Here is a 25,001-nt window from a genome sequence, read left to right as displayed (position 1 = left end):
CCCATCTCGTATCTCTCATGTTCTCTTTTCTCCCATCTCTTTTGCTTTCTTTCTGTCTCTTTCTCTCTTCGTTCGTCATTCTCTCTTCTCTTTCCCCTTCTCTCTTCTTTTTCGCTCTCCTCTTTTTCTCCTTCTCCTCTACTTTCTTTCTCCTCTCTTATCTCATCCTTCACTTTCACTTCTCCTTTCCTTTTGTTTTTGGACTTACCTCTTCCTAATTGTTCTCCCCCTTCTCTTCACCTCTCCTCAACCCCCCTCCCTTCCCCCTTCCCCTCCCCCCCTCTGCCCCTCCTTTCCCCACCACTCCTCTCCCGCTGGCATGGAGTAAACTGGGGAGACCTGAGCTGAGGCATTTGGTACAGAACTACATGCCTTGCCCAGTTCTGGAATATAACTCATCCCTTGGTCTCTTCTATGAGTGGAGATCTGAACCCAGACTCTTTGGAGATGAGTGGAGCCCGGCATGGGCACTCTATGGTGACCTTGGTTCCTTTTGAGTGTTTAGCAGCAGCTCCAGGCATTTAATGTGGAGGCATCATCTTGATTTCACTAGGATAAGAATGAAAGTGGCATCAAACCGAAATCATACTGGTAGGTTGTTAGGAATTGTGAGAGTTGAAGTTCAAAACACCTGGAGAGCTGAAGTTTGCCCATGTCTACCATAGAATCACACAGGAGGATCTAGAGATCTTAGGCCTCCTCTACACTGCCATATAAATCCAGATTATCTACTTTGATCTGGATTATATGGCAATATAGACTCATTTAATCCAGATAATTTGGATTATCTGCTTTGATAATCTGAATTATGTCAGTGTAGAAGGGGACACAGTTCTCACTCTGGCTGGATCTACACTGCTAAAGTTCAATGTAATTCAAACTGTATTATATGGGTCTACACTAGCCATATGCAGTTAAAACTTCATTATTTAACAGTATAGATCCAGCAGTTTTTCAATATATTTAGACTCCCCTGCAAAAGAGTGCTGGTGCCTCATCAAACTACATGTCCCAGTATTCCATAGCCTTGAGCTCTGGCAATTAAAGTGGTTTCAGACTGTATTCATTCTGCGTACATCCTCAGAGTCAGTTTGGGAACAGTATGTATAGCTAACAAGGGTGAATGAATGCTGTTTGTTTGAGAAGATGGAGTTAGCAGAAGAAAAGCATTAGAATAGAATAATTTAAAAGTCAGGCAAGGAGCACATCAATACAATTTGAAATTTGTCCCACTTTAACCACAGTGGCTCAATACTGTGTATTCCTGGGATTTGTAGTTTGGTGAAGCACCAACACTCTTTGGGAAAGCTACAAATCATGTAAAACTGCAGCTCCCATCATTTCATCATAGCATTAAGCCAGGACAGTTAGTGTGGTGCCAAACTAAGTTAATACAACAGTGTAGATACCACCTTAAGGGCCCTTCATAACCCAGAATATTAAGGCGGAATAACTCACAATAGCAGATTTGAACTGGTTTATCTGAGTTCACACAGTTCAAAGCAGATAATGTGGGATTTTCTTCAGCTGTGTGGAAGGGGCTTGAGTCTCAAAAACTAATCTGGAAGAGTTGGGTGAGAGTTGGCCTGATTGACACCAGAGGGCAGCATCCAAACATATTCACCGAGAAAATTACCTAAGAGCTCCTTTAAGCCATAGAGGTGGGTGGCAGAGGAGGAGCATATTTGTTTATCTTTTCCCATGGACTTTGGGGAGGCATGTTGGCCAAAAGGAGCTCAAAGAAGGGCAATACAACCTATGAAGCAGCCGAGCGAGTATGTATGCAATGCTTCGCATTATATTTAGAGGGGTTTCCTTTAGGAAAATGCCAAATGCAATGAAACCCTCTCCCTGGCTGAAGCAACACCCTTGTAAACATTAAGATCTGTATGTTGTGCCCCACCTCGGGCCAAAAGGAGAGGCTAGTAATTATTATTATTATTATTATTATTATTATTATTATTATTATTAAGATACCCTTTTCCCAGTTAAAGTGTGTGCTTTTTGCAAATCCAGGTTAATTGCATAATATATTCTTTGATCAGTGGCTGCAATGATCTGGGACCCCATCACCAATTTAATCCCTCCTTCTATTGAAGGCCCTTCCACACAGCCCTATATCCCAGAATATCAAGGCAGAAAATCTCAAAATATCTGCTTTGAACTGGGTTATATGAGTCAGATAATGTGGGCTGTGTGGACGGGTCCCCAGTCTCCTTTTAAGGGGGCATCTGTACTGTGTAATTAATACAGTTCTACACCACTCGTGAATTTGCTATGAAGTTATGGGAGTTGTAGTTTTACATGGTCTGTAGTCATCTCTGCCAAAGAATGCTCCCCAAACTGCAAATCCCAGGATCCCCTACAGTGGTTCTCAACCTATGGGTCCCCAGGTGTTTTGGCCTACAACTCCCAGAAATCCCAGCCAGTTTACCAGCTGTTAGGATTTCTAGGGGACCCCAGGTTGAGAACCACTGCTAGCATTCATTTTACAATTCTAGAGTCAGGGCCCTTCCACACAGCCATATAACCCAGAATATTGAGGCAGGAAATCCCACAAGATCTGCTTTGAACTGGGTTATCTAAATCCACATAATAATAATAATAATAATAATAATAATAATAATAATAATAATTTATTTGTACCCCACTACCATCTCCCCAAGGGACTCGGTGCGGCTTACATGAGGCTGAGCCCACAATAAACAATAAAAAATAGCAACAGTAATAAAAAACAATAAACTCATAAGCAGAAAATAAGCAATAAACATTAACAATAACACGATGTTTAAAGCCTATGGCTGGGCCAAATGTAATAATTAAAATTTTAAAATAATGCTGGGTATGACCAGGTGACGTATAGCTAGAATAGAAATTTTTGAGAGGGATGAAATGTGCAGACAATCCTAGATCCCTAATATATTCCAGTTCAAAGCAGAAAATGGGGGATTTTATTCAGCTGCATGGAAGGGGCCCTGGTATGAGCATTTTTTAGGATTGTGATCAGTTCTAGGTTTGGGGTGAATCCTCACTTTTTTAATCATGCAACAGAATGATGCTAATGCCTCAAGTCACTCTTCTCACCTTTCACCAACTCACGGAAGAGAGGAGAAGCGTCAATGGAACTCAAAGGAACGTTCTTTACTTGTCAATGGTTTTCAAAGGAAGGTTCAAGCTAGAAAGAACCAACATCTCAGGGGTAGAGTCTCTCTTTAGAGAAGGATAGTCCATAAAGCAGAGTAATTAATTTGTGGTCTGTCAAAAGATTAGTTGACTACATCTCCAATTGTCCTCATTTGGTTTACAGTGGTTGATGGGCACTGGAGTCAAAATTCAAAGGCTATGGATTCCTTCGCCTTTTTTTCTTCTGCATTTGCTTACCATGGTGGTGATTTGGGGGTTGGAAAATGAAAATGATGGGAATGAATCAATATATCCTTTCCCCCATCTAACATAGCTGTTTTTAGTATAAATACAGATCAGAGTTTCTCAAGCTATCAGATGTGGGGTACCCCCCATTTCCCCCCACTAAATTAAGTACAATGTATCAATATTATTTTGTTCCCTTTGGCTGTATTTAACTCATAATGTCACTGGGACCAGCACTAGTGCATAGACTACTACTTTGAGTAGCACTGATATGGGTCAAATTGTTCAACTTCTTGCTGTGGTTGTTAGCTTTGAATATGTTTTAATAGATTTTAACTGTGAGCCCCTGGTGGCGCAGTGGTTTAAACCCCTGTGCCGGCAGGACTGAAGACCGATAGGTCATAGGTTCGAATCTGGGGAGAGCACTGATGTTTCCCTATGCTTATTATAAAGAGGGGCATCATGCAGCTATTTTCTTCAGCACTAAAGAATTGTCTGAGAACTATTTGACACATCCATGCGATTTATATGTTAAGATAAAAAGGCAGGTTTAAATTTGCATAAGCTGATTGTAAAGGCTATTCTAGTAAGTGGAGTTTGGTGATCAATATATCCTTTCCAGTGATATTTCTAAGGTCTTTGGGAATGCTAGCAGTGGCTTTGGAGATGCATCTTGCCTAACAAAGTTTTAATCACAGCTGACAGCTATAATAACTGTGCTCGGCTCCCCCCTTCATTTCAGAGACATGCTTTACTGCCTATTGATTGTGATTCTTTATAGCGTGTAACAGGAACAGAATCATTGGCAAAACTTTTATTAGGACATAAAAAGAAAAAACTGGAAGTTAGAAACTGATTCCCATAAAAGGGGGAGGGACTATAAAACCTATGTTAATTCCAACAATGTTTCCCTTCCTGTTTGATATGTTACCATGTTTGTTTCTGCTCATGTAAATCTTAAGCGAAGCATGGAAGTTTGCATTGTAAACAAGTGAATCTTAAGATTGCTTCCTGTTTTATGAAGACCTGATCCCCCCCCCCCCCCCAAGAAAATATGGAAATAGAAAGACAGGGATTGGCCTCATGATGCATTACTACTCACCCATAGTACAGATTACCTGGGAAATAACTGATGCAAATATATATTTAAGGTTGGCTTGTCAATCTCCATTTCCCTAGTTCTGTCTGGTAAGTCAAAATTGTCTTCAGGTGAGCAACCAAGATCATAGAATTGGAAGAGACCTCGTGGGTCATCCAGTCCAACCCCCTGACCAGAAGCAGGACAGTCATGTTCAAAGCACCCCCAACAGATGGCCTCTGTTTAAAAGCCTCCGTAAAAGGAGCCTCCACCAAACTCTGGGGCAGAGAGTTCCACTACTAAACCGCTTTCACAGCCAGAAAGTTCTTCCTAATGTTCAGGTGGAATCTCCTTTCCTGTAGTTTGAAGCCATTGTTCCATTGTTCCATGTCCTAGTCTCCAGGGCAGCAGAAAACAAGCTTGCTCCCTTCTCCCTATGACTTCCTCTCATATATTTATATGTGGCTATCATGTCACCTCTCAGCCTTCTCTCCTTCTGGCTAAACATGCCCAGCTCTTTAAGCTGCTCCTCATAGGGCTTGTTCTCCAGACCCTTGATCATTTAAGCCGCCCTCCTCGGGACACATTCCAGCTTGCCAACATCTCCCTTCAGTCGTGGTGCCCAGAATTGGACACAGTATTCCAGGTGTGGTCTAACCAAAGCAGAATAAAGGGGTAGCATGACTTCCCTGGATCTAGACACTATACTCCTATTTGATGGAGGCCAAAATCCCATTGGCTTTTTTAGCTGCAGCATCACATTGTTGGCTCGTGTTTAACTTGTTGTCTACAAGGACTCCAAGATCTTTTTCACATGTATTGCTGTCGAGCCCATTTTGTATCTTTGCATTTCATTTTTTTCTGCCTGAGTGGAGTATCTTGCATTTGTCCCCATTGAACTTCATTTCAATGCAATTTTGGAATGCAATTTTGATTGACACGATTCTTATATAATTGTTTAGACCTTTAAAAAGTGCTACAAATGTTTAATCTAGCCAGGTGCATTTGAAAATGTCAATGATTTATTTTGTTGGCCAGTAACAGACATGGCTGTGTTTGCAAGGTTCCTATAAGGTCACATGTGGTATAAATAGCTGGGTTGTGTTTATTTTAAGTCTTACTGGCTCATTCAGAAACAAAACAGCTTTCACTTTCCCATGGGAAAGTATAAAAAAGCATCCATATCAAAGAGAAGATATGGCAGAGTTCATTAAATAATTCTTAGACTTCTCTATTATTACCATATGATCAAATTCACTGTCGGTCCAAAACTTGATTCCCTTCCTAAAGTGAGGCTTTGTCAGATGTGTTCATTTCAAAGTTGTTCTGCTTCCAGCTACGATGTAAAATCGTGGGACAGCTGGTAGCGACTGTATCTGGCAACTTACACACTATAAACGGGAGCACTGAAACAGGTTGCAAAAAAGCACTTCAGCTCGCAAGCAGAATTCTTCTCTTCCTCTGGGTTTTTGGATTTGAGGCAGTGGGTGGACAACTGCTTTGAAGTATAAAAACCCATTGTGAAATAGATTGTGACTTCTATCCAGCTTGAGGACATACGCCTGCAGAAGAAAGCTTCTGCACAATGACAAACCACATGGAAAAACAAATCCTGCACATGAGTTTCCAGAAACCAATAAGATTAAGTGCATGAATCTTTGTGTTCCTGCTGTTATTCCATCAATCAGAACATAAGGAAGTTCATGTTTAAATCAGACTAGAGGGTTTTTAGTCAAAATTCATTCAAATTGGGCAACCAGTTGCCTATGAGAAGTCAACAAGCAAGATTTGACTACAACAGCACATTCATTCTTTCCCCCCCTTTAGTTTATGTCCTGGCTTTCTTTTGATGCATGAAGGGTATACAGTATAAGTTAAAACCAAGGACCTAATTACACTTATTTTTTAGTCTTCTAGGACTCTTAAAGGGACAGTCAGCGATGGATGGGGATGTTGTCCATCACACAGCATCGTTGGACTTCCTGTTGAAGCCCCAGCCCCAAGTAGGAGTGGAAGTATTGTAGAACACTTCCCTCCTAACATGGGAAGGCTCTCATGCTGCTTCAGCGCTGCTTTCTCATGGCAAAGCGGTATCGGCGCGTGGGGGGGGGGGGATGTCATCCATGTGATGAGGTTGCAAATAGATAAAGCAGGTTGACTGCTACTTACAACAACCATGTTACTGGCTTTCTTTGGCAAGATCGATTCAGAAGAAATTTGCCATTCTTTTCCCTTTGAACTGAGAGCTATGACTTACCCAAGGTCATCCAATGATGTTTCCACGGCAGATCAGGGATGCAATCTCTGGTCTCCAAAAGTCATAAATAGTTCAGCACTTAGATTATTACTCTGTGCTGTCTCCAGTATTACAAGACAGGGGGAAATCCAATCTACTTTCACTTCTGATCTATTTTTACCCATAGTCAACTTGCTCTAAACTAAAGAGGCCCATAAGTTGTAACCTTTCGTCATAAGAGAGTGACTACAGCCTCTTTATGACTTTTTTTTTTACCATTTCTATGACTTTTCTGGCTCTCCCATATCCTTTGTTCCAGTACACTGACCAAATTTTAAAGTTTGTTCAATTTTCCTGCTAAACAGCAGACTGATTGAGGTTAAGAACTGGTTTTGAAAGGGTTCCTTTTCCTTATTCCTTCACTCATTTGAATTAGATCCTTGATGTGCATCCCACTACCTTTAATTGGCAAAGACATGGGTTCAGACTTAGCAAAGATCTATCTTCTAATCCCAAGGTATCATTTGAAGAATGATGCTTTTCCCCCTCCTGTAACAGTTGAGTGTACATTAGGCAGACTTCTCTGGATTCCCTCCCTGTTTCTTAATGCAGGGATTAATTTTTTGTGGTCTGTCACATTTGGGGGGAATTTCCATGCATTGTTGATGAAATTTCAGTTTGACATTATTGTTTCAAAATCAGATTCCAGGCAGCCTGCAATGAATGCTGGAGTCCAAGCAATCTCAGGAACATTACAAGGTGTGACTCAGCTGCATTTGATGAAAAGAACTCAAGCTCTTTTCTCTAAGGTATTTCATATAGTTTGCATATATTTTAATCTCAAAATTAACGAGTAATTTACAAAAGAGAAAGGTAGGTTGAAGCAGCCTCTCCTTACCTGGTTTCTGAGCTGGGAGTTGTAGGCAAACACATCTGGAGAGCATTGGTTTAGAGAAGATTGCTTGAAGGAGGTGAACATTTGGCTAGCCAGATGTTGGATTGCAATCCCCATGAGCCTTTAATTAGTGGGGAGTGTCTATGGGAATTCCAGCCTGAATGATCACACGTTCTCCATTCTTGCTTTAGAGGTCTGATTGGGCATAGTGGAGTGTTAAAATGAAATGTTATTTGGCTTCTTATATTGCTCTAAAACACACACAAGAAAAAGCAGCAGCATCTAACCAATGCAGCTGCCTCTAATTTGATAAACACTCAGTTGTTTTGGAGTATATATCCCATCACACTCCATCAGCTTGGCCAGGGATGCTGGAATATGTAGCCCAAGACATCTGGAGGATACATTGGGGAAGATTAGTGTACAAGAATAATCCTGTAGCTGCTTGCAGTATTGCAGCAATCCAGCAGTATAATGTTTGGGACCAGTACAATGTTTAAATGTCTAATATGTTATAGTTGTGTAATAATGTTATGTTAGTTTTCATACTTCTCTTATTGCTGTTTAGAATTTTATGACTTTTTTGTATTTATTCAGTGAAATGCCAGTTAGGTAATATATATAGAGTAGCCATAATCCAAATAGGGTCAATGTGTGGTCCTTCAATGGTTGCTGGCTGAAGTTCCCATTAGCTTATCTAGCATAACTGAGAGTGAAAGATCCAGCCCAGAAACATTGGTGGAGGAAGGCACATATTCCACATCTGTTTTGTAGTCCCTCTGATTGATGTGACCTGTTCTGCTTCAGAAATGTTGGCGGACAATCAGGTCTGATGAGCTATCCTAGGTTGTAATTTCTTAAGGCTCTATCACACTACACTGTTATAGTTCTTTTAATCCACTTTAACTAGGATGCAACCTTATATGGAATCCTGGGATTGCAATATGTGAAAGGCATTTAGAATTCTCAGCCAAAGAGCTCTTTGGCCTCACTGAACTACAAACTACAGAATTCATAGACATTGAAGTGGAATAACAGCACTATAACAGCATAGTGTGATAGAACTCTTAGTCTTCTTATCACTAATTCTGGCTGTGCATTCTGGAATCAATACAGGCAGACTTAATTTATTGAGGGGTCTGACAAAAAAAAACTTATTTCAGCTCCCACTTTTTATTATTTCCATTTTGGAGGCCAAATTCATATGTCTATGTTTCTTTTAACATGATGTGGACAGCTGTTAAGGCAGACATATGTAATTTCCACCTTTTTTTCTTTGTTCTGTTTTTCAACATGCTTTGCATGGAATTCTGGAAGCAAACATTGTTTACCTTGTCTGTTGTGGGCAGGCACACACAGCAACAGTAAAATTAGCTAAAGAAGAATCCTACTTAATTCTACTTAAGAGACTGCTACAATTTGACACTAAAAGTCTGTATTTCCAGCCTTGCTTCACGATCTTCCCAATGCCAATGCGGAAAAAACTTTCTGCTAGAAGAGGAAATGGAAGAAAAACAGAAGCTGGAAGTATATTAAAAAGACTTTGTAAAAAGGACCTTTCAAGAGATCTCTCAAAGTTTCAAAATGTTATCTTTTCTTAGGCAAGGTTTATCTGGCTCAGTTGTCTCATTTGCATAGTGTTAATTTCAACTGAAAACTTTTCTGAAGCACATTTAACTGCTCATCTTTTTTATGGGTTATGAACCTTTTGTAACTTAACTATGTTATTTCTGTCTCAGGTTTCAACATTCCTGTTAAAGAAGTAAAAGCTAGGAATACATCTATTTCATTAACTGAGGTGTACCTATAGTCCCCAAAAGTAGTAAAAATAAAGTAATGTTTCCAGATTTGCCTGACCTTCTGCCTTTGTATAGTCCACAGGCCTCTCACCCTCCAGGTTTAGTCCCTAACTGACACAATGTGAATTTAATGCAAACTGCATCTTATCTAGTTGACCCCAACAGACAAACAGAAGCAGTGTCCTCTGTCTAGCTTGTCAGCATTTCCGTTGCTCTGGGAAGCCTGCAGTGCCTCTTGCCTAAAATATGCTGTTTTAAAATAACATTCTGCCACCTCTGAGAGGGCAGTTGAGGTGTGCAATAGGTCATTTGGGATTTCTTCTCCACTAGGAATGCAGAAGGCTCTTGAGAAGAATGTCACCGATTGGCAGAGGCAACAAGAATGGCTTGTTGCTGCTCCTCCTAGCAGCCTTTGGACTTTGCTGGATGCATTACAAATCAGATTCAAAACCTGTAAGGACGTCTATTGTCCACCTTTTCGAATGGCGCTGGGCGGATGTGGCTGATGAATGTGAACGTTATTTAGCACCAAATGGATTTGCAGGAGTTCAGGTTAGATGGTACTTTTTTCTCTTTGATAATGGCAAAATATGCCCCAGAAGTGGCTGAGCTTCAACTTTCCATTAGCCCATAACAGCCAGTGATAAAGGGTTATGGGAGTTGCACTCCGCCAACATTGAAAGAGTCACAAATTCTTTATCTGTATCAACAGAACTTGATTGAGGGAAATTCTGTAGATATTGTTGAACTCTAGCTTCACTCAGCCCCAGTCATCATTGCCTCCCTTCAATCATGATGGGAGTTGTATTAAAAGACATCTTAGTGTCAGTCTATGGCTCTCTACCAGAAACTTTTTAGTCCCTTACCAACAACAAAACCTGGGAGCCACAATAGTTGAAGTGTGCTCATACTTCTGAAATCATGTAATACAGATGAAATGTTAAGTCTGCTTGAGCAATTTGTTTTTATCTTCTTCTTGCTTGCTTGCTTTTTGTATTGATAGGTTTCTCCTCCCAATGAAAACCTGGTTATAACGAATCCCTGGAGACCATGGTGGGAAAGGTATCAGCCCATCAGTTACAAATTGTGTTCACGTTCTGGAAATGAAAATGCATTTCGAGACATGGTGACGAGATGCAACAATGTTGGAGTAAGTGGCTTTTGGTGACTTTTCTGACAATAAGCTGAGTCAAAGATTTCAGGTTAAAGGTAAACCCTTATTGTATAAGTGGAAATGTGTTTTTTTATGAACTTTGTCTGATGAAATGCATGCTTTATCCAGTTCTGTGCAGGAAATTATCTCCACGACCCCACGTTTTTTAAATCTATGTATCAGAATCTATTATGTGTAACGGAATAGACTTTATTCAAATGTCCCTTTGCAAACTAAATAAATAGAATATATTCAGTGCAAAAGGAATATTGTGATCATATATGTCAAATTTCAGGCAGGCTGGGCTAAATTAAAGGCTGTTGGAGGAGCTATATTTACATGTGTGATCCACCAGCTGCCTGCCAAAAATTATAGAACATCTGCCACAATTTGGATTAAACATGTACTTCATAGTTTTGAAGTATGCCGGGAACCCTGGGTGGTGCAGTGGGTTAAACTGCTGAGCTGCTGAACTTGTTGACCGAAAGGTCGCAGGTTCAAATCTGGGGAGCAGCGTAAGCTCCTGCTGTCAGCCCCAGCTTCTGCCAACCTAGCAGTTTGAAAACATGCAAATGTGAGATCAATAGGTACTGCTCTGGTGGGAAGGTAATGGCGCTTCATGCAGTCATGCTAGCCACATGAGCTTGGAGGTGTCTATGGACAACGCCGGCTCTTTGGCTTAGAAATGGAATTACTACCAACCCCCAGAGTCAGACACAACTGGACTTAATGTCAGGGGAAAACCTTTCCCTTAACTTCATAGTTTTATTTTCTTTTTATTAGACCTTCATATTGCAGGCTGTATTCAGATATTTAATGTGGTTTGCATTTTGATAGGAGCCGGCAGAACTGCTGACCGAAAGGTCGGCGGTTTGAATTCGGAGAGCGGGGTGATCTCCCATCTGCCAACTCTAGCTTTCCATGTGAGGACACGAGAGAAGCCTCCCATAGGATGGTAAAATATCCAGGTGTCCCCTAGGCAATGTCCTTGCAGACGGCCGATTCTCTCACATGAAAAAATGGTGTATATAGTTAGATTTTCTTAATCTGAAATGTACTGCCATAATCACTTTCAAGCACTTCTTTATGTATCTCATGTAATCCTGTGTATTTCTAACAGATCAATATTTATGTGGATGCTGTGATCAATCATATGTGTGGCTCTGGGGCTGGCTCTGGATACCGTGGGACCTGTGAGAGCTACTTCGATGCTGGGGTGCGATATTTCCCTGCTGTCCCCTACTTTAACTTTGATTTTAATGATCGAATATGTAAGACACCCAGTGGGGATATTGAAAATTACAGTGATCCTATCCAGGTAAATGTCACTCTCTTTTTGCAGGGTAGGAAGTGGGGTACAAATAATTATTAATATAACAAAAACTATAATTGGGCCAGGCTTTAGCACAGCAGGTTAATCACCAAGGTGCAACTAATCTTGCCAACTGGAAGGCTGACAGTTCGAAACCTAGGTCAAGGGCTTGAGCGTTTGGCCTGTAGCCCAGCTTCTACCAACCTAGCAGTTTGAGAACAAATGTGAGTAGATAAATAGGAACTGCATTAAGCAGGAAGGTATTTTAGGCACGGCGTTTGTTCAGAAAAAAGGAGGAAGTTTACAAACAAATAAAACTCTTTGGCAATGAGATGGAGTGATAGCAGCCCCCTGTGGCCGGAATTGAGCAGAGCCTCCAGAGATGCCAAAAAATGGGAAAAGCCTATCTATTGTCTGTCTTGTCATTGTATAATCGGCATTGAATGTTTGCCGTATATGTGTTCTGTGATCTGCCTTGAGTCCCCTTCGGGATGAGAAGGGTGGAATATAAATATCATAAATAAAATAAATAAAATAAATAATAATTGGTTCTGACTAGATGAGTGGTGTTTCTCAATGAAGTAGTGTTCAAGGATTTTTTTTTCCAAAACTGGAGTTGATTAGAAGTCATTCCTAGATTTGCAAGTGTCATCTTCCCCTGCTGGACCTAAAACAGCAAGGTATATTTTGGCCACCCTGGCTGTACATTGTAATGGGTTAAAGGAATGCTCAAAGCTATGCAAGCTGGCATGTACTGTATACTGCTGACTCCCCATTTTGAGTGCTTATAACCACACCATACAAGGGTGTATCTGCATTACACACTTTTATCAGGTTAATACCATTTTAATTGTCATCCTGAGATTTGTATTTTGGTGAAGTGTATAGAAATCATAGCTATAGAAGTCAAGTCCACCCACCTTGCCCAGCACTAAGCTATCTTGAGTGCCTGTTCACATTATAAGTATAGGCTTAAGTAAATCCATAGTTCTTCCTTTCTTAAGGAATTTGGGGAGCTAAAGTTTGGGGAGGGTACTACAGCTTTCTAGTAGAGAGCTTTACCTCATCAAACTACAAATTCTGGATTCCTTAGCATGATGCCATTTCAATTAAATGAGGTGTGGTGCTGATGTAAGTGTTTAGTGCATCCTTAAGCTTGAGTTGCTGATGTATGTATGATAATGACGTAGTTCAGCTGTGTTATGCACACCTCAAACTGAGGAAAGACAAGTAGCTTAATCAATACAGGTCCCTATCAACAGGACAGAAGGGAGCAAATAATACTATTTGCAATTCTTTCTCTGGCATTTGTCTTTGTGTTTCAGCCTTTCCCACTCATTGCTTGCAATAGGAGAAGAGTCTTTCATTTATCCTTGCACTGTTACGTGTTTCCATGTAGCAAGAGGACTTTGGACACTAAAGATCCAATGGGCCTGTGAATCCTCTCATACCACAGCCACAATATTTTCTATTTTCCCTCCACAAAACCATTACATTTTGTACAAGCATAGATCTCCCTGCATGAGATCAGAGCTCATGTCTCTGATTTCAGAGGAAGAGTTAATCTTTTTTTATGATTCCTGAGACAATATCTCAGGAGCTATCAAATGACACTTCTGATTTGAAATAAAATAATATTAGGATCCAAACGTGAGACTATTTCATTTTTTAGGTTTGGCAGCAGCCATCTCGAATCTTTGAGTATTGAATATCTGTGTTTTGGCAAGTGATTCATTGACCATTTTCCCTGCATGTACAGGTTCGCAACTGCCGTCTATCTGGTCTTGTTGACCTTGCACAAAGCAGAGAAGACGTACGTTCAAAAATAGCTGGATACATGAACCACTTGATTGATCTGGGTGTTGCAGGTTTCCGAATTGATGCTTCGAAGCACATATGGCCCAAGGACATTAATGCTATTTTAAGCAAAGTAAACAATCTAAACACACGGTGGTTTACCAAAGGTTCACGGCCCTTCATCTACCAGGAGGTTGGTGAATCTAGTAATGACATAATAATGCAAGTTCATTAATTTAGTATTAATAATAATATCCATGCAGTATTCAAATCATTTCACAGGTGTTATTTTGTAATTCTTGCAACCATTTCATAAGGTAAGAAGGGCTCTTCCTCTCCTTGATGCTTTATTTTTATTACTGATATGTGGGAGGATGAGGCTGCGAGGAAAGTGGTTTGCTTGAAATTATCTACGGAACAATCCTATGCATGTACTCTCAGTAAGAAATAAACCTAACTGAATTGGGTGGAATTCCTGCCAGATAAATTGATAAGAAATTGTAGGCCTTCTGAGCTAGAATACTAGATTGGATAGACCTCTTGATCTAATCTAGCAAGGCAGTTCTTATTTTCCTTTCTCAAATAAACTTTAAAGCGTTGTATACAAAAGTAGTATTTGTGGATTTGCTTGGATGAGAAACTTTGAATCCATCCTGATTAAGTTTTTTGAGGTCCATTACTTTTAGTGAGAAAGTACCCAATGAGATAGAAAGACTAAAAAGTTTGTGTAGTCATCTGACTCATGTCCTGATTTGTTACCACTGTTCACAGTAGTCATTTTTCTTTTTATTCTTAAATAATTTTACACTGTTTTACGTTATGGGCTGTTTAATGTAATAGTTTAAATATGTTCTAAATGTTTGTGTTAATCAGGTTTTTAGTTGTATTTTGTATTAACCTTGCTGTAAGCTCCTTGGGACCAGTGTCAAGAAAGATTGAATCATAGAGTTGGAAGCCAGCACAAAGAACACCCAGTCCAATCCCCTTTAGAAGTACAAGTACGTTTTATTGATTAGCCTATTGGCCATATCAAAACATTTGACAAACACATATACATACAATACAACATAAGTTAAAATAAACAAGCTGTTAACAAAATCCTGATCCAAATCAAGTATCTGCATCACCTCTGCAGTTTACCCCAATTGGCTCTAAATATGCAGTTCTCAGCTGTGTTGCTTTAAATAGAAAAAGGCTAGTTTTGAAACACATTGAAAACACAATTATATTCCTTCTCCAGTCTTTTGTATGTTTTTTCCAGGTAATTGACTTAGGTGGTGAAGGCGTCCAAAGCTCCGAATACTTCAGAAATGGTCGAGTGACTGAATTTAGATATGGCACACAACTCGGGACTGTCCTCCACAAATGGAATGGAGAGAAGATGGCAACTTTGAAGTAATGATTTTGGATGCCCTCTAGTCCCAAATGGCCTCATGTGCAAAACAGCATCTTCCTCTGTGCATGAAATCCAGTTTTTCAGGATCTTCTCCCCCAATATAAATAACTCTCCCTCATCTGCAGAACCCCTAATGTGTAGCAGTTACAGAGCATAGATAAAGAACTCCAGAGATCTGCTTCTCGGCCTATACTTAGAAGAGAGAGACCTTTTAAAACATGCTGAAAGCGTCTGTAGTAAAGGAAGTTCTAATTATTTCTTCACGATTTAGGAGCTTGGGAGAGAATTGGAGTTTGATGCCTTCTGACAAAGCCATTGTCTTTGTAGATAACCATGACAACCAGAGGGGACATGGTGCCGGTGGGGCCTCCATCCTCACTTTCTGGAACCCCAGGTAAATAACCTGTTGAAAATGGAACAGAAAAGCTGTTACATTTTTTAAAGTATTGAATGTCCATATGTGTTGAAATTGACTTCCTAAATCACATAAAACAAAAGTCTCTGAGAACATTTCCTAAGGGTCAAAATTACACAGAGCCATATACTGTTTAGGTAGATGCCCTCATTTATCCATTGATAAGCATTAAAAAAAACAGAGCCACATGGATCTTGTGACTGTTGTGCTTCAAGTCATTTTTTACTTAGGGCAACATTGAAGTGAATCTATTATCTGTGAATCTATGTTCTGGGGCTGAGAGAGTGATATCCTCAAGGCACACTTAAGCCCTCCAGGTGTTTTGGACTTGAACTCCCAGAAATCCCAGCTGTCTGTTAGGAATTGTTGAAGTCCAAAACATCTGGAGGACCAGAGTTTGCCGTTGTCTGATCTAGCGGGTTTCCTTTGCTGAGCAGGCACTCAAATCCTGGTCTCCAGTCATAGTCCAACACTCAAACTGGTACACCAGGCTGACTCTCTGTGCTATGAGCTTTCTAGATCTCAGTAGTGTGAACTACAGGGAAATGTTGGGAATTTCCTCATTTTTTCCCCCAGAAATGTCAAGGAAATCTCAGGAGAATTAGAAATACAAGGTATTGTACATTTAAGATATACAAAAAGAGACTAGATGGAATTGAGGGCAGTGTTACATTTTTTTTGCTTTTGCTTTTCTGTCCTTCAGCAGTCATTGTTTTTTGCAATGAGATTGCCTTCACCCCGAGTCACTTGTGTTGCCCATTGAAGAAGTGCATAGTACTTTCAACACTAGATGTGATTCTCCACAGAGCCTGCCTACCCAAATGCCTGACTTTGAAGCCTCCTCAGAGCAAATCTCTGCATAGGCAGCTGTTCTGGAGGGTAACTGGCAAGGCTCTTTGAAGTCCTTGCCATAATGCCTTGCTTCAGTGATGTGACAGCAGGCAGCAGAGGCAGGAATACTTGGTTTGCTGCCTACTCTTCCAGATCCACTGCTTGGATCAGGAAATGTATTCTGCCTCAAAGGCAGTTGGGCCCTGCAAATCCTCACATGTCAAGAATAATGGTCACAACAGATTGTTTCTCCATGCATATGTGGAATTGCTGCATGTGAAACCGGATGTGGATGGCAATCCCTCACAGACAGAATGATCCTTGATTAAAATGTACAGCTTTGATGGCTTCCTAACCCTCTTGCATCTCACCTGCTGTTCTTGGCCACGGGTTGCAGATATCAACTTGTTGCACATCACTATGTTGGAAACCACAATTGATTTCACTTCCAATTATAAATGATATTTATTTATTTATTTACAACATTTATATGCCACCCTCCTCATCCCGAAGGGGACTCAGAGTGGCTTACAAGTCATATGTACATACAACATACTACATTATTAGCATAGTACTAATATATCATTCATAATATTAGTATTATATAATATATTGTTTTATATATATATTATATACTATATACTGTATATATATACTATATACTATACTAGTATATAGTATATATAGGAATATGATATTCCTACTGAAGGTCAATTTCTTCCTTCTACCTACATTTTTTCTTAGTTTTCACTCAGATACATGAGATAAGTGGCACGCAGAACTGTTCACAGGTATGAAAAGAGCCAGACGTTAGATGTATGGCTTTGTCCATAGTAGTATATAACGATCTGCCCTGAATGAATTTCATAGGTTCCATCACTGAAGAATTCTTTCTTCAAAATATATGTAGTATGATTTTGAGCTTCTTTAAAATATGTTTGCTCAAAGAAATGCATTGTTCGGTGCTGAGGAGAAGTGCTTTTAGAATTTGTTTGTATTCTTTTTCAAATATGCTCCACAAGGTTCATTCTTCACAATTGACAGGAACTGAAGTCTAGCATCTTCTTGAGAGTCACATGTGCCCTGTCTTTGCTTTGGGAAAGGAACACCTTTTGCAACCCACTTCTATACATGCTCCCTTAGAAGTCAGTTTGATTTACTCCCAGAAAAGATTATCATCAGAAATTTATAAACAACTGACATGTGTTTGCCATACAGATATGCTGCTTGTCACACCAGCCCAGGACATAATCAGTTTTTGTGTTTTCTCTGTGCTGTAATATCTCTCTTATCGATTTTATAGACTTTATAAAATGGCAGTTGGGTTTATGCTTGCTCATCCCTATGGGTTTACAAGAATAATATCAAGCTACAGGTGGCCAAGAGATATCCAGCACGGAAAGGTAACTCTCTACTGGCTCACTAGAAATATATAGCTATTTGCTGGTTGTGTTTACCTCTTGTCTTAAGGGATTGTAGCAGCACTTGGAAAATGGATTGAAATACTAAGAAATATTGAGGATTCAGTTGAAAGAAAGTTACCTGTGCTTAATTTGCATTGAACTGTGCGGTTCATTGCATCCTTTATATCATTGTGATTTAATCATGACTAACTTTCCCTGGATTGAAACAACTGACAGAAAACAATTCTATCAGAACTAGAATATAGCTGTTTGGAAAAAATAGCATGACTTAGAACATTGCAAGAAGATAAAAAATTGGCTGATTCCAGTGAGTGAATTTTACGAATGTGGTTTTATCACATTGCCCTCAGGTATTTAAGTTATATAGTCCTGCAGGTATCTAATCTGTTAGGGTCTGTTGTCCTGTGACCACAGATTTCGTGTATTAGACACCAGGGCTGCATAGTAGCTATGAGAAAGATGAGGTTTTGTGTTAGAATTCTTTTGAACTAGTCAAGTCATTTTGTTTATGGTAAGTGGATACACCCTTTCCTAAAGTTAGAATAAGTCTCAAAATTACTTGTATATCAGTTGTAAAAAAACAAAAAACAAAAAAACAAGACAGCAATTGCCCTCAGAGTTAGAATTTTTAAAAAGACAAAGGCGAAAGGAAATAGAGCTGGGGAGATGAAAGAAAACAAGAATACTCAGGCACAAGTTTTTAATATTAATAGATAGCCTGGTGGAATGTTTTGGTATATTGTGTTCCCCCCTTTGATACATTTTCACTTTAGATCTTCTAAACCTGGGCCTAAGGAGGAAAATTTCAGTGTGATTAATAGTAAAGGTAACGGTTTTCCCTGACATTAAGTCTAGTTGTGTCCGACTCTGGGAGGTGGTGCTCATTTCAATTTCTAGGCCAAAGAGCCGGTGTTGTTCATAGACACCTCCAAGGTCATGTAGCCAGCATGAATGCATGGAATGCAGTTACCTTCCCCCAGAAGCTGTACCTATTGATCTACTCACATTTACATGTTTTCAAACTGCTAGGTTGGCAGAAGCTGGGTTTAACTACAGGAGCTCACCCCGCTCCCCGGATTCAAACTGCTGACCTTTCGGTCAGCACAATCAGCAGCTCAGTGGTTTAACCCGCTGCACCACCAAGGGGTGATATCAGCCCTTGGTGGTGCAGCGGGTTAAACCACTGAGCTGCTGAATGTGCTGACCGAAAGGTCAGCAGTTTGAATCCGGGGAGTGTTACCATAAATTCCACTTTCTATACAGTACCCTTATAGTAAAAAAATACATTTCATTCAATACACAGCAGATAGTTCTAGTTTTTAAATATGGAAGAAGATACATATTGTGAGTAAACGAGGCAAGGAAGGATGGTCTGGTCCTCCCATTCCTATTTGGGGTCCTAACAAAGACCTTCCCTTCCTGTATTTCAGTTAAGTTCCCTTTGAACTAAATAATTGATATGTTTGAGTGTAAAGACATACCATGCTCTGGACTCTTCTCCACCCCTTGACTATCCTGTTGAAAATATAATCTCAAATTTGAGAATTTAAACATCAAAATCTAGCTTGAAAATTAGGTGTGATTGGGGGTTGAAATGTTTCAGGTGGCAATTGATGGGGATGCTAATGGTAACCCTTATGAAGACGGTATGTTAGACAGTGTGTCATAGCAACGTGAAGTGAGTCAATGCAGCCTAAAAGGAGAACTTTCTGATTGCGGGCATCCTAATAATGGAATAGTTTCAATGTGATAACTATGCTGCTTTTTTTTTGGTCATTTCAGGAGTGACTTGAGAAACTGCAAGTCGCTTCTGGTGTGAGAGAATTGGCCGTCTGCAAGGATGTTGCCCAGGGATCGCCTGGGTGATTTAATGTTTTTATCATCCTTGTGGGAGGCTTCTCTCATGTCCCCGCATGAGGAGCTGGAGCTGATAGAGGGAGCTCATCTGCCTGCTGAATCCCATTTTCTATACATTTCCCTAATAGCCAAATTTACCATTGTATTCAATAGATAGCAAGAATGACTGACATCCTCACAGTGGAGTAGAAGTTCCCTGGCTCCTTGTGCTTTGATAGATGTAAACCTCATTCCTCTCTCCTTGCACTCTTTAGTCTGAACCGTGAATTATTTTGTATGTTCTCCCTATTAGAAGAGAATATTATGCTCCCATTCATATTATTTGTTATGTTTTATTGACATTTTATTTTGTTGGTATTGATTTGCCATTATGCAGGGAAGGTTTGTTGATAGTAAGCCATTTAAACTGAATAAATTAAAATCAAGTAATTTAGTGTTTTTCGTAATCCATAGAACACCTGCTTTAATGATTTATCTAAGTATGAACTGGATTATGTATTTCACATTTTGATTGTGAAGTTCAAAATATAGAGTTTTGTAAGTTTGTAAGTTTAATTGTAAGTAATATGTATGTTTGTGTCCCAGTTCCTGGCAAAATAATTTCCATGTTATTGTCTTCTTATTACAATTTCATTTCACATCTAATTGCATGAATGTCCTCTTTCATTAAAAGGACTTGAATGACTGGGTTGGACCACCCAGCAATAGTGATGGAACAATTAAACCTGTTACAATTAATCCTGATGGCAGTTGTGGGAATGGCTGGGTTTGCGAACATCGTTGGAATCAAATACGGTGAGCATCAGTGGTTTATCAACACTTAAATTTGTTATGTGTGATCTGACATCACTTGAGGACACCTCTGTTTTTCTGATTATTAGTATTCAAATGATTTGTGTAATTTTAGCAAAAAAATAAATAAATAAAAGACCTTGCTACAATTTGTTATGTTGATCAATTTTTCCCCTAGGAATATGGTGATTTTCCGAAATGTTGTACATTGGCAGCCTATCACAAACTGGTGGGACAACAGTAACAACCAGATAGCATTTGGGCGTGGTGCCAAAGGATTTATTGTGTTTAATAATGATGACAGGTACAAAATACTTTGTTTTCAATGCTGTAGTGCCCAAAAATATATAAAAAGTTTATTGACTCTTTTATGAACATATGGATTTTGCTCCCTGTTCATTGTATGCCTATTTCCTATGACACAGCTGGATGACTTGTAGTCTTCCAGACAATATTACACTACAACACCATCTGCCAACATAGTGATAAGAGCTGATAGGATTTATAGTTACAAAAAACTCTGGAGGGCCACATGGAGACCTTTTTGTTGTGTACATTTGTGCTTATGTATCCACAGACTCTACATCCATAGATCTAACCAACTACAGCTTGACATTTTGTTCATTTATTTGTTTATTGGATGCACTCCTTTCTTGCAAAATAGAACCCAAGGTGGCTCACAGATAAAATCTATTAAAATAAATTAGTTTTGAAAGCAATTTTTAAACGTATACAATTGTTTTTATAAGATGCAAAAGTTAAAGTATTAAATAAAAATAGAGCCCACATCTCATTGTCCCCACTGATAGCATTTACAACAATCTGCTTGAACAGAAACATCTTTGTCTGCCAGAAAAATGAAAGATGTGAGAAAAGAGGCCAAGCATTTGGGAAAGGATGACGGGTATACTGATGGTGTGGTTGTGGGTGGAATCTGGGGGGATGTGAGTTTTCAATTTCATTTTATTGTATCTATATCTATAAATTTCCTACTGGCGTCCAACGGGGAAGCAAAACTCTAAAACCCCTCCACAAAACTCCACCAAAATTGCCATGCCCCAAGGACAACCCACTAGGTACAAACTCATCCAGTCAGAAATCAAAACAACACAACCACACACAGAAAAAACGGCAAAACAACTGAGCATGCGCACTGGCGCAAAGTCCCCAGCGTGCGCGCACACATGGCCGAACGGCCAACACACTTCCCTCCCTCCCTCGCCCCGCCCAGCGCGAACACGTCACCGCACTTCCCCACGGCACACACACACACACAAACGCAACTTCCCCCCGCCCCCTTCCCTCCACCCCCTCCTTCATCTTACTCCTCCCACGCTGCCTCCAAGCCCCGCTCCGCACACTCCAAGCCTCGCCGCGCCGCATCCCCACTGGAAAGACACGCCCCCTCCCTTCGCCCCACCCCTTCCCTCCCTGATTGACTCCTGGAAGGAAAGGGGTGGGGCGAAGGGAGGGGGCGTGTCTTCAAAGTCGCCCCCTCCCTTCTCCCCACCCCTTCCCTCCCTGAGTCACTCCTTCCCTCCTCCCACCCCCTCCGGAAAGACACGCCCCCTCCCTTCGCCCCACCCCTTCCCTCCCTGATTGACTCCTGGAAGGAAAGGGGTGGGGCGAAGGAAGGGGGCGTGTCTAACCGGAGGGGGCGACTTTGAAGACACAATGATGGATCCGGACCAAAGCATTCAATACGCCCAAATATCCACACAGATGGAGTTTGAGAGAAATAGACCTTGACATTTGGGAGTTGTAGTCACTGGGATTCAGAGTTCACCAACACTCAAAGAGCATCCTGAACCCCACCAACGACAGAATTGGGGCAAACATGCCACACTGAACCCCCATGACCAACAGAAGATACTCAAGTTTACACACAAGCATAAAGAAGGGGGAGGAAGGAGGGATGCCAGAGAGAGAGAGAGAGAGAAAGAGGGGAAAGGAAGGAGTGTGAGAGAGAGAAAGAGGGAAAGAGGGCGAGTGAAGGAAGGAAGAGAGGCCAGGCAGAGACTTCAAAACTCTTACTAAAGGCCACAGCAACGCGTGGCAGGGCACAGCTAGTTTATTATATGTTAGCTGTGTTTTAAGCTCAGTCCACACAGTACTACTTAATTGTGTATTTTCTTATAATTTTGATATTCAATTTGTTTTAAACTCTGACCAGATGATTCTTTAACTATGTTACAGGTCCACCATGCATGAAAAAAAGATCCCTTCACCTTCTTACATCTCCAGCAAACCCCTCGTCCTGTTTTCTCTATTGTAGCTAGTAACTCTGGAGTTATGTAGGTTCTGTAAAGCATTTTAAACATATTTTCTCTAATTGAGCTGGCCATTTCAAATCTTGACCACAACGTTGATAAAGTCTGGGATGGATAGATGCACTTCCCTCCATAAACTTGACCCAAGATCTCCTATTCAGGAGATGATGCTAATTGCTGTGAGTCCAACCAACACAGATCTAATTGATGTGATCACACAATAAACCGTTTGTGATATGACAGATAATGTAAATATACCCAGGGAAATAAATGATCTAGATTGGGCAGGTTATTTGCTGCCCTTCACTTATTTTTGGGCTGCAGTTCCCATGATCACTAACTATATAATGGTAGTTTATTTATTTATTTATTTATCTATTGTGTCGGGGCAACCAGACAGTTGTATTACATTTCTAACATCAAAACACCAGACTACTCGTTCCCGATTTAGAACTTTGCCTTGGTGCATCATGGTAACCAGGCATTACCATGTAAACTCCATTCATCGGAGAGCATAAATACAGAGAAAATCTTTGCTTTTCTACAGGAACTTGTCAATAAGCCTCCCAACGGGTCTTCCTGGAGGCATTTACTGCGATGTTATTTCTGGACAAAAGGAAGGCAACATCTGCACTGGAATTCAAATCCACATTGCTGCCAGTGGTGTGGGTGATTTTCAGATTAATAGCCAAGCTGAAGATCCATTCATTGCAATTCATGTTGAAGCCAAATTGTAATCAACACTGACTTTTCTCTCTGTGTTAAAAAGCTATTTAATGTTTATGTACATGCTGAAGAATAAATCTAGTCTGTAAATTAATGTGCATGGTTCTTTTATTAATCATCTTAAGCCCTGCCTTTAACCTTACAAAAAGTGAAAAAAAAAAAGAGCTTTGCTGTGCTGGTTCAATCCAGTGGCCCTGTATTATTAGTCAAATAAAGTACACATTTGTGACTAATGGAACTGCTTCTCTTAGCTCAATATTGGGAATCATTCACCGGTGCAGTTTAGGGTTAGAGTTATCATGAAGAAAACTTATCTCAACTGAATCTTTCTCACCAATCCTTTCCACAACAAGCCAATTTATTCAAAATCTGATGATCACAGGGACCGAAAGTGAGGTATAAGCTCCATTTCTTTATGACTGAACTTAATGGCCAATATGTTATGATTATCATCCCCCATGAACAATCCTTCCCCTTGCCACTGTAATTCCTCCTTAATACATATACATACCCCCCCCCCGAGGCACGCCCCTATTCCCCCTTTTTTGAGCAGGTGTATGCCAACATTGAAATCCGGGTAATTGTATTGAGTCATCCACTTCTACTAGCCAAGATTCTTGTAATGCTAATATCTCAAAATCAGATAGGAATCTCACCAGTTCACAATCAACAGTCTCTTTCCAGCCAGCTACATTCCAGGTTACAATCTGAATAGGTCTTACTGTATCTAAATGTTCTGGTTGACCTGGTTGTATTAGTATTGAGGATTCTGACAGTTTATATCGGGCTGGTACAATGTCATCAGTATCTCCAGTGAAAACACAGTTGTTTAAGGTCTCTCTTCTCTCTTCTCTGGGTTGCTGCGGGTGCTGTCCATTGCTGGCATTTATCATAGGCTTTGTCCTCCTTGTATTTGCACTAACTTTAGTCATTGTTGCTTTTGTTTTTGCCAGCATAATGTCTGTAGTCATGTCTGTGTTATTAGTGTTCATTCGATTGCAAAATGAGTTTGGTGTTGCACTCATTTCCCTATTTTTGCTTATCTGACCATCTTGGACCTGTCTGTGAAAAGTAGTGCTGTCTTGGTTTGGTGCGTCCTCGTGATTTAAGTCCTTACAGCTTAATATTGGATTTTAAGTCCTTACAGCTTAATATTGGCCTTCTCAGTGGTGGCCCCCCGCCTGTGGAACTCACTCCCCGGGGAGATCAGATCAGAGACCTCCTTTCTCTCATTCAGGAAAAAGCTGAAAACTTGGATGTGGGACCAGGCTTTCGGAAACTCTGGCAGCTAAAAAAGAAAGACCATAATGATGGGCAAATAATGAAGAAATCTATTGGACCTATGGAATGCGAAACACTGACCATGAGACTGCTTATTGTTGTGCTATGGTGCTATATATTGATGTTTTTAATCTGTTAATTGTTTAATTATTGTAATTGTTTTTATATTTGCATGTAATTGGATAAGGCCATCGAATTGTGCCTTCTTTTTGTAAGCCGCCCTGAGTCCCCCCTCGGGGGTGAGAAGGGCGGGGTATAAGCAGCAGAAATAAATAAATAAATAAATTTAGCTGTTTCATTCCAGTTTGTTTCCTTGAAAACAGTGGTCTAAAACAAATGTCCTTGTAATAGCGTACAGGGAAAATTCCCA

At 40.2% G+C, this 25,001-nt stretch overlaps 1 protein-coding gene across 4 annotated transcripts; it reads left to right on the top strand.

The window, feature by feature from the left end:
* Positions 1 to 1,652: 1,652 nt before the first annotated feature.
* Positions 1,653 to 24,929, top strand: LOC132774192 (pancreatic alpha-amylase-like). 4 transcript variants are annotated; one of them, XM_060774032.2, is made up of 12 exons: positions 1,668 to 1,775; positions 7,386 to 7,492; positions 9,708 to 9,929; positions 10,381 to 10,527; positions 11,651 to 11,848; positions 13,602 to 13,832; positions 14,901 to 15,034; positions 15,307 to 15,429; positions 17,585 to 17,684; positions 20,236 to 20,357; positions 20,533 to 20,658; positions 23,172 to 24,929. In XM_060774032.2, exons 2-12 carry the CDS (start codon positions 7,403 to 7,405, stop codon positions 23,359 to 23,361), a joined length of 1,683 nt encoding a protein of 560 aa, XP_060630015.2. In that variant the 5' UTR covers positions 1,668 to 1,775; positions 7,386 to 7,402; the 3' UTR covers positions 23,362 to 24,929. The 4 variants fall into 4 exon arrangements, with proteins under 4 accessions (XP_067323863.1, XP_060630015.2, XP_067323864.1 ...); XM_067467763.1 differs by lacking the exon at positions 23,172 to 24,929 and adding an exon at positions 22,551 to 23,165; XM_067467762.1 differs by lacking the exon at positions 7,386 to 7,492 and having other exon boundaries at positions 1,653 to 1,775.
* Positions 24,930 to 25,001: the final 72 nt, after the last annotated feature.

The sequence above is a fragment of the Anolis sagrei genome, chromosome 4 (genome assembly GCF_037176765.1).
Source record: "Anolis sagrei isolate rAnoSag1 chromosome 4, rAnoSag1.mat, whole genome shotgun sequence".
Lineage (NCBI taxonomy): Eukaryota > Metazoa > Chordata > Lepidosauria > Squamata > Dactyloidae > Anolis > Anolis sagrei.
This window is presented reverse-complemented; position numbering and strand designations above follow the sequence as displayed.

Bases quoted from the DNA above. Each gene is read 5' to 3' on its own strand.
- LOC132774192 (XM_060774032.2), top strand. From the start codon at position 7,403: ATGAATGCTGGAGTCCAAGCAATCTCAGGAACATTACAAGGTGTGACT. The intron at 9,930-10,380 runs GTTAGATGGTAC...TTGTATTGATAG, and splicing joins ATGGATTTGCAGGAGTTCAG to GTTTCTCCTCCCAATGAAAA. The intron at 15,430-17,584 runs GTAAATAACCTG...TCGATTTTATAG, and splicing joins CTCACTTTCTGGAACCCCAG to ACTTTATAAAATGGCAGTTG.